Source organism: Peromyscus eremicus, chromosome 7, assembly GCF_949786415.1.
Source record: "Peromyscus eremicus chromosome 7, PerEre_H2_v1, whole genome shotgun sequence".
NCBI lineage: Eukaryota > Metazoa > Chordata > Mammalia > Rodentia > Cricetidae > Peromyscus > Peromyscus eremicus.
The window spans coordinates 33,066,963-33,077,327 of record NC_081422.1 but is presented as its reverse complement, the minus strand read 5'-3'; the positions used below and the strand labels follow the sequence as shown (position 1 = coordinate 33,077,327).

At 37.8% G+C, this 10,365-nt stretch overlaps 1 protein-coding gene across 2 annotated transcripts; it reads right to left on the bottom strand.

Moving 5' to 3' along the window:
• Positions 1 to 695: 695 nt before the first annotated feature.
• LOC131914185 (olfactory receptor 8B8-like) lies at positions 696 to 10,055 on the bottom strand. 2 transcript variants are annotated; one of them, XM_059266776.1, is made up of 2 exons: positions 9,133 to 10,040; positions 696 to 729 (listed from the first exon to the last, which is right to left on the bottom strand). In XM_059266776.1, exons 1-2 carry the CDS (start codon positions 10,038 to 10,040, stop codon positions 696 to 698), a joined length of 942 nt encoding a protein of 313 aa, XP_059122759.1. The 2 variants fall into 2 exon arrangements, with proteins under 2 accessions (XP_059122759.1, XP_059122757.1); XM_059266774.1 differs by lacking the exon at positions 696 to 729 and having other exon boundaries at positions 9,111 to 10,055.
• Positions 10,056 to 10,365: the final 310 nt, after the last annotated feature.

The window sequence follows — 10,365 nt, the reverse complement described above, 5'->3', positions numbered from 1 at the left end:
TGGCAGGGGTGCAGGTGAGCTGACCTGAAGGCATGAGAGTGAGAGAACTGGCTCTATTATCTGTCACACATTGGCATGGGTGATGGAGAGACGCACCCCTCATTCTTTGACACCTACTGCAGGCGGGAGAGCTGGTCCTGGAGTCATAAGAATGGGAGAGCAGACCCTGCACCTCCCCCAGGCCATACATAGAGCTGACCTTGTTGGCAGGGATGCAGGTGAGGTGGCCCTGCTTCTTGCTGCTTGTATACTGCCTGTACAGTGGGTGAGCTAGCTGGGGCAATGCAAGAGAGCTTGCTCTGTTGGTGTCCATGAGGGAAAGCAGACAGGCTGACCAACCCAGCTACCACCCAAGCCCAGAATCAAGGCTATGAGTTGGCCCATCTCAATATCCACCTCATCTATGAACTGCTGGAGCATATGAAGGAGCCAGACCTACAGATCCAAAGTGCAGGATCTCCATGACACAAGGCAACAACATGATATCTAAGAGGCGTCCCAGTGAGGGCCCAGCATCAGGGATGTAGTAGAAGCCAGAGGCCTTGAACCAGACCAGTAACTCATTGCAATGAACACTTACAAGTAAAGATGTATGGACTAAAGGGTATACTGCTTGACTCACGGTGTCACACTGCAGCTTCCATGCTGAGACTTTTTGTTGTTAGTTAGGGTTTGGTTTTTTTTCTTCTTGTTTTTTAGTTTTTGTTTGTTTTTCTTTTGAATTTTATTTGGTTTTGTAGGGGAGGTTGCAAGGGAGGTTATAAAGAGACAGGGAGATGGATGGGATCAGGACACATGATGTAAAACCTACAAAGAATCAAAATAATATATTTTCAAAGGAATCATTGCTCAATTGATTTTATGAGGACATAGTTACCCTGACACTCAAATCACATAAAGACTTAACAAAGAAAAAGAACTACAGACCAATTTCCCTTATCAACTTAAACGCAAAAATTCTCAAGAAAATACTCACAAACAGAAACTAAGAACACATCAAAAAGATATTCACCATGATCAATTAGGCTTCACTCCAGAGATGCAGGCATGGTTCAGTATAAGAAAATCAATAAATGTAATCCACCATATAAACAACTGAAAGGAAAAAAATATTAGATACAGAAAAGGGCCTTTGACAAAATCTAAAACGCCTTCATGATAGAAGTCCCAGAGAGATTAGGGATACAAGGGACATACTTAAACATAATAAAGGCAATGTACAGCAGGCCTATAGCCAATATCAAATTAAATGTAGAGAAACTCAAAGAAATTCCACTAAAATTAGGAACAAGACAGGTTGTGCACTCTCTCCATAGCTATTCAATATAGAATTCAAAGCTTTAGCTAGGGCAATAAAACAACTGAAGGAGATTGTGTTGGTTTGAATAAAAATGACCCCCATAGGCCCATAGAAAGTAACACTATTAGGAAATGTGACCTTGTTGGAAGAGGTATGTCACTAGGGTTTGAGGTATCAGAAGCTCAAACCAGGTCTAGCATAACATTTACTTCCTCCTGTCTGCCAATCCAGACATAGAACTCTCAGCACCTCTAGCACCATGTCCAGCACCTGTCAGCTACCATGCTTCCCACCATGATAATAATGGATTAAATCTCTGAACTGTAAGCCAGACTCAACTAAATGTTTTCCTCAATAAAAGTTGCCATGGTCATAGTATCTCTTCACAGCAATAGAAATGATAACTAAGTCAGAGATTAAGGGGATACAAATTGAAAATGAAGAAGTATTGCTATTTGCAGGTGATATGATACTATACATAAGAGACCCTAAAAGTTCTACCAGGGAACTCCTACAGCTGATAAACAGTTTCAGCAATGTGACTAGATACAAGATGAATTAAAAAAAATCAGTAGCCCTTCTATAGGGGCTCACCTAGACTGAATGAGCAAGCATGGGACCTGAGGAGTCTGCACCAAGTCCTCAGCATATATGATATAGCTGTTAGCTTGATACTTTTTGGGAACTATTAACTGTGGGAGCGGGTTTATCTCTGACTCTTTTGCCTGCTCTTGGGACGCTTTTCCTCCTATTAAATTGCCTTGTCCAACTTTGTGTGTCCTTGCCTTATCGTGTTTTGTTATGTGATATTTGGTTGTTGTCTTTTGGAGGCTTGCTATTCTGATGGGAGGCTGAGGGCGAGTGGATCCAGGGATGAGAAGAGGTGTGGGTGAGCTGATAGGAGTGGAAGGAGGGGAAATGATGGTCAAGATGTATTTTATGAAAGAAGAATCTATTTTCATAGATTATTTCTTATTTCATATAAAATAAATGTCAAAAATTAAGTATTGAGTACAGACTTTTTACATTAAAGAAACAAAAACAAAACAACAACAAAAGGCAAGTGAGATCAGAAAACTCTTTACCAAAGAAACATGGTACTTCAGTCAGCAAGGTCATTCTGGCCTCATCATAAATTCTTACCTGAAATAAAGATCAGTAATGATTAATGAATGGTCATCTTCCAGTGTCTTTCTAGCTGAACAGTGTGACGGTAATGAACAGTGTGATTGCCCTAAGTTTTTGCTCCTCCTCTTCCTCATGTTCCTCCTTCTCCTCTTCCTCCTTCTCCTTTTGTTATTCTTCTTCCTTCTCCTCTGCTTCTTCTGCTTCTTCTTCTTCCTTTTAATCTGTAAGAATGTAGTCTTCAAATTCCATTTTTGGAAATAATATTTTCTTTCTCTGGGTGTCTACATTTGTGTTCTCTACCCAAATGGCTGTCTTCCTTGTTATCACATTCATAGTCCCTTAACTTGCCTTTCAAGTGAAAAATCAAAGTCATTTTAGAAGAAATTACCACTTAAATATGTGCAATTATTATTCATTAACTGAAAACTGTAGTTCGTTACATAAAATATAGTCTTTCCAATAACTGAGAGAGTTTTTTTTTTCACTTTCACTCTTTCTTTTGTTTTTGTTTTTTCTCTTTATGTTTTAGTTGTTTGGTTGTTCAGTTGGTTGGTTGGTTGGTTGGTTGTTGGTTGGTTAGTTTTGAAAGACACAGCCTCTATAAACAACACATGCTGGCCTGAAACTAACTATGCAGTTCAGGGAGTCCTTGAGCTGGTGATGTTCCTGTCTCAGATGTGCATGTGTGGGATTACAGTATGTGTCGCCATAACTGGCAGAATTTTTTTGCCTGTTCTGTTGTTTCATTTTTCTCACAATAGGCTCTTAAAGAACATAAAGTAGCTAGGCCTTGTGATACATGCATATACTCTGCTGTGTGATATTTTGTTTGTACTCTGATAAATAGAGCTTGCCTGGAGATCAGAGGGTAGAGCTAGCTACTAGTTAACCATAGAAGCCTGGTGGTGGTGGCTCATGCCTTCAAACCCAGCACTCACAGAGACAGGCAGTGATAAGGCAGGGTGGAGACAAGACACTCTGCCTTTTGCTTTTTGTTGTAAGGTTTTTCTTTTGTGTACTTCTGTTTGCAGATTGTAAATCTGGAATACTTTGGAACAGTGTTTCTTCAGCTTGACTTCTATGTATGCTTTTATAGAGTATGACATGCTCCATCACTATAAAATTTGTGTCAAGAGAGGTGTAAACATTTTGTTAATAAAATGTTATGTTTACAGAAAAAAAAGATCTCAATCTTTGTGGTCAGAGGATCTGGAGAGGCAGGAAGTGACTGTGGCTGCTCCCTTCTTTTTCTGATCCTCCAGGTTTTTACTCTGATATTTGGCTCCTGGTTTTTATTGATAGGATTAATTAGATGTATGCTTCATCTGGCATTCAACTTTTGGGACACGAATTTATGAAGAAAAAAAAAAAAACACTTGCCTTGCCCATGGCTTTGCAGCAACTGCCACAGGCTGGAGCTGCACACAGATGCTCCCGCAGGAGTCACCACTCTGCCAGCTAGGTTGCCCTTTTTTCCCCAAGTCCTCTGAGCAAGTCTGGGATTTTTCTCAGCCTCTCTACAGCAAATGCTACAAGTGCTTGCACTCCAAATGCCACCAGAGTTAGCCACTTTTGCTCATTCCCCCATGCAGAAGGCTGGCTCTTTGGCTTCTTTTCCACCATTGGTTGTGGGCTTTCCCTGCACCTCTTCCTCAGGCTGCTGACACATGATCAGTGGCAGCTGACCTCAGCCAGACTGTGTACCACCTGTATTCTCTGCTCAGAAGTACTATACCTCACACTTTACCATCATTATCATCAGATTTGGTGAGACAATTGTGAATTCTTAAAGGGGGGAATTAAATTTTTAAAAAAAAAGAAACTAAGTTTTTTTCCCACACTAAAAAATGGGAAACAATATTCTGATGGAGGGATTTAGGTCTTTGTGTAATTAATTACACACTGGATGGTTTAAAAATGGAACAATTAAATGAGGGGATAAGTAACTTAGATGTGATTTATATAATGTCAATTATAAACATTATTGATTTGATAATTCTTGCTTTATCCCAAAAAAAGTTGGTTGCTATGAGTGCCAAGATACAGGCCTTAGAAAGACTACTAATAATAATATGCAAGCCTTACAAATAATTACTAAAGAGAATGATTCAATTTTGACTAATATGATAAAACCTCTAGAAATATTTACTGCTGATGAAAGCAAAAAGGTAGCTGATAATATGCAAACCTTAGAAAAACTTACTATTTGAAAATCACACACCTTAGAAAAACTTATTAAAGCAGATAATAGAGATATTCAGACACAGACAGAGGAATTTAAAGGAGAACCAACCTCACAATTACATTATAAAAGTAGAGAGGAACAGCCTAAAGTTATCAAACAACCAATCTTAATTAATCCAGTCCCTATACAGGAACAACCACCAAATGACAGGTGTCCCCAAGACTATGAAAGTGCTCACAGGATTCCTGTGGAAATGCTAGATTTGAGATTTAAGAAAGCTATAGTCTCATATGGTATGCATTCACCTTCTGTGAAGCAGATGTTAAATTCATGATCAACTAGTAACAGAATTGTCCCATGAGACTGGAAAGACTTGGTTACAGAAGTATTGGAACCTGGTCCTCAGTTACAGTGGAGAACCTGGAGGAAAGATGAGGCTAGGACCATTGAACAACAAAGTAAGGCTAGAGGTATTGAAATCTCCCAAGACCAACTTCTTGGAGAGAGTGATTATGTTAATGTACAAAGAGTTTATATATGATGACCACACCCTAACTCTATGCCATGCAGCAACTTTGAATGCTTGGGACAGAACTGAAGAAGTCAGAAAAAGAACTGAGTCATTTACTAAAGTTATATGTTATACAGGGCCCAAAAGAAACCTTCACTGATTTTTTTACAAAGATTAACTTCAGTTGTAAATAGAATGATACAAAACTTAGAAACGAGACAAAGTTTGGTCAGAAGATCAGGAGAGGTAGGAAATAACTGTGGCTGCTCCCTTGCTTTTCTGATACTTCATGGTTTTACTCCAGTATTTGACTGCTGGTTATTATTGATAAGATTAATTAGATTGACACTTCAAAACACCTAACAACTCTGAATGCTGAGATCAAGACCTACCTGGACTCAAGAAAGGGTTCACAGTCAGCTTCAAATTTAAAAAAAAAAAGTTTAAAAAGGTATATTTACACATACCTAATGGTAGAGCAGTTACCTAGCATGTGTAAAGTCCTAGATATAGTACCTGGCACACAAAGATTGAAAATCATATTTTTACCACTGTGTCAATTGCTTAAGTATGCCAAAAATAAAAAAAATTTTAGGCATGTGCCACACACCAGATGGCTTAAACAAGAGATTTTTTCTTAAAGCTCTGGGAGCTGAAAGTCCTCCTTCAAGTGTAGGTTATGTATTTTCTGAGGCTTCTCTGTTTGGTTTACAGATGACTGCTTTTGCTGCGTAGTCATAAGGCCCTTCCTATGTGTACATCCATTCTTGATGTTTATGGGTCCTCACTTTTTTTCTCTTAAGGAAACTATTCAGATTGGTTTAGGGCAAACCTTAACATTATTGCAAATTAAATTAAATGAGTTTTAATCTACTCAAACCATTAAGAGCTGAATACTGTTACAGTCCACTCTCCTAGGAAGTGGACACACCTACTTAATAACCACAGTTCTACAAAGAAAGCAAAGACAGTATAGAACTGCATTGAGACAGCAATATCAAGATTAGTAAGATTGGATGTTGTGATTCACATCACTAAGCGAGAAAAGGAGGCTGTCAACCCACACTGGTATGAAACCACATACTTCTTAGAATTTCTACTTTACTTTTACTAAAAAGGATCATGGTATGTGTACATATACACTCCTTTTACAGATGACTCAACAATTTATCCTGTCTTCAGAATTAAGATATTAAATATATACCACATTTTGTGAATGAGTCTCACATAAAATGACCTAGCTTCTATGACTTGTGGTTATCTTGATTTCTTAGGTATTATTGCTTTGTATTAAATGAATAAAAAGTAAGTATATAAAAATGGTACTATTTATCTAATAAAATCCCTTCGAACTGGCTGTATATTCATCCTTAATGATGTTTCAGTATGCTCTTGGTTCTTTTCTCCATATGCTGATTCATATGTGTTTTATGTGACAAATTATAGTTGCTTTCATATTAAAGTTTGAATTGATCTTACAAATGTAACAATAAATACATTTTTCATGGATGTATATGAATCTTTAATTACCCCAAGTTAACACCAACTCTGTATTAACACAAATTCTCCCCCAACTCAATTGCAGTGACAGTGATATCAATATCTATCATCAGGTCGTTACACTGTTACTAGCAATGGCAGCTGTGTTGGAACTGCCAGCAGAGCACCATCAATGCTCAGAACTTGTTAGGCCAAGAGTAGTGGCAAATGCCTGTTATCTCAGTCCTCAAGAAACAAAGACAAGAGGATGACAAATTCAAGGCCACACTGAAATGCACCACACAATCCCGTCTCAAAGCAAAAGGACAAAAATAAGCGGTGAGAAGCTATTGAGGATCAGGTACATACTTACTTCAAGGAAGTTAAGTGAAATAAAATTACATGTTTATGTTTCTGGAATATGGTATTTAAAATAAAGTACTACACTATTTTTTAAATGTGTACCATTTTATGTGTCATTTACTTTATGTGTACCTTCCACAGAAGTTTTACTATTACATGCACAAAATCAAAGACACAGAAGACTCAGACTCAACGCTTGCAGAATTGAGACTGAAAACCAAGTCATATCTCTTGGTCCTTCCATTTGACACAGCTTACTAAACTCATCCAGACACAGGACCAAGGGGCTCCCAACTAACTACTGCTGCTGTTTCCACTGACATCTAGCAACTTAGACGCGTTTTTCAGGTGTGTACAATTAGCAAATTTATTCTTTCATGAATTTCAATACAAGTTTTTCGTGGAAGCTGCATTAGTTATAAATGAACATTGACCACACTTCAGAATATAAGAGAAGGAAGAAAAAACTGTCAGATGTTGGATTGATATCACTCAGACTTTTATTGTGCTTATTTGTGTCCATTCTCTATGCTTGCAGATCCCCAATTCAACCTCATGTTAATTATTCCTCACACTTGTATACACATTCTTCTGCTTAGCCTTCTGCCATAGCATTCATCTGCTTCCCAAAACCATTCCTCCTCATCATCAAGGTAGTTGCTGCCTCTAAAACTCTGCTCAGCTCCTCCCTTTCCTTAGCTGTTCTGTGGGCAACTATACCTACAGTCAAGTCACCTGCCACCTCCTATAAAGAGTTCTGTGACCAGCCTACCCAAGACATTAGATGTTATTCTCAGAAAATTACATTCTTCCAAGACTTTGTGTATTATTTTTCCATTATATATTCACAAATACAAAATTTAATTTTATCATCACCTTACTAGTCTGTAGCCTTCTGAGATCATAATCATCTTCAGCATTCTTCAGACTACATTTGTAACTTTGACAAAATCCTAGATATATTGATGTCTAAAATTGGATACATGCTCACTTTATATTTGCTCTTAAATAAAATTGATCACCATATATTGTGAGGGTAAAATTATGAAAGGGAAAGAAATGACTACTTATAAATTAAGATTATATAATTTATTTGAGGAAAAGACAGAATTTCTTTAACAATGAGAAGTAAAATTGCTTAGTCAAATTCTTCCCAATGAAGATATAGCTTGTCTTTATATGCACATTCTTGCCATCAAGTCCATAAACAGACAAACCTAACATAGGTTCCCTTTATCCTAAATGACTGCAATTATTATTTCATTTTTAGTCTGCAAGCACTGGAATCACAATAGATTCATCAACTCATCTTTACCAAACTGATTTGAGGCTAAGCAGAAAAGACAAGAGTGCAAAAGGCTTTTCTCCTTCTTATTTGAACCTTTGGAGATACAAAAAACCATTAAAAAGGAAATCTACAAATATCCCCACAGGGTTATTAACTGAATGAATGAGACAAAGTCTCTAAGACTCCTGAAATCAATATGTCAGTAGCACAATGATATAACTTCTAGATGTACCCTAGTCAAAGATCTCACCTTTGTGGATAAATGGAAGAGTATTAGCCTACCATGCAAGAGAGCATGAATATGATTCCCCAAACACACAACCTGCAAAAACGTACAAAATGTACATTTAAAAGATCACATGATCTTATGATTTCTGAGTATAATATTATCCAGTGTTTTGTATACTTAAATCCTGGTGATTTCTAAGCCTAGAGTATAACATACTGTCAGATGGCTACACAAATGTGTTGGTTAAGTTTTCAATACTGAAAAAAGATACCTATAATTTTGGAAAATTTTGGACTACTACACTCTCTATTCTAAAATGATGATGGGTTAATTATCTTTCACTACCTTCACTTCTGAAATTTCCTTGATAACTTAATTTTACATAAAGTTAAAAAATTTTAATTCCACAATATTCTCACCACCAGTTTTTGCTTTTCTCTTTTTGTTTTGTTTTGTTTTATGGATTTTGATCTTAATTTAGGTGCTGTTGTCACTGAAGTTCTTCAAGGGAGTGGGTCAAATCCAGGGGCTCACACAAATAAACGAATGTGCTACAAATTAGCAACTCCTCCAGTCCTATGCTTCACATGTCCTAAGATTTATTTACTGAACAAATACAGATTCTACTTAGGTAAACATCCCTTTTTTCAAAGTTTTTCTCAGTGCAATGTGGACATCCTTATTCCTTAAACTGTAGATGAAAGGATTCAACATTGGGCCCACAATGGTATAAAAAATAGTAGATACTTTATCATCATCCACAGACATACTAGAAGGCTTCAGATACATGAATGCTGAGGCTCCAAAGAAAAGAGAAACAGCTATTACATGGGAGCCACAGGTACTGAAGGCTTTTGACCTACCCTCTGCAGAATGGATGCCAAGGATGTTGAAAAGGATCAAGGTATAAGAAATAAAGATAGTCAGGCTGGGCACTATGACATTGACACCTACAACAATGAAAACCACCAGCTCATTGATGGCAATATCTGTGCAGGAGAGCTTCTGGAGAGGAGGTATGTCACACATGTAGTGATTGATGAAGTTGCCATCACAAAAGGTCAGACTTAACATGCTACCTGTATGGGCCATGGCTCCCACAAACCCCATCACATACACACCCACCAGCATCAAGTGGCAGACCTGATGGGACATGGTGACCTGGTAAAGCAGGGGTTTACAGATAGCAGCATATCTGTCATAGGCCATGGCTGTCAAAATGTAGCATTCATCAATAACGAAGAAGCAGAAGAAAAAGAGCTGAGTCATGCACTCAGCATAGGAGATGATGTTCTGCTTCACAAAACTCACCAGCATTTTGGGAGTTATGACAGAGGAGTAACAGAGATCTGTGAAGGCAAGGTTGAAGAGAAAGTAGTACATGGGGGTGTGCAAGTGAGGGTTCAAAATAATCAGAATGATCAAGCCCAGATTCCCGACCATGGAGACCACATAGATTCCCAAGAAGAGGAAGAAGAGAGGCAGCTGGAGCTCTGGCTGCTGTGTCAAGCCCAGCAGGATGAACTCCTTCACGGAAGAGGCATTGCCTAAGGCCATTCTTCTCAGGATCATATCTGTGAGAACAGTAAAAATCATAACATTAAAATGAAATCCCAGCCCTATCCAAACTACCCCGTTAAAATGAGGTTAAGAACCAGAATAGAATGATAAAGTCAAGCTCACACTTCTGTGTGCCTTTGTTTTCTACATTTTATGGAAGTTCATGTACAGAAATAAACATAAATAAATGAAAGGCCATTTCCTTGGGAATAATATTCAGGGAGCAAGTGACCATTTTTGGTTCTGCAACATCTCTGTTCTTCTGCTATCTTAAAAATCCATATCCCACTTAACATTCAATGATAATCTCAAAAGAGAAGAC

Bases quoted from the DNA above. Each gene is read 5' to 3' on its own strand.
- LOC131914185 (XM_059266774.1), bottom strand. From the start codon at position 10,055: ATGATCCTGAGAAGAATGGCCTTAGGCAATGCCTCTTCCGTGAAGGAG.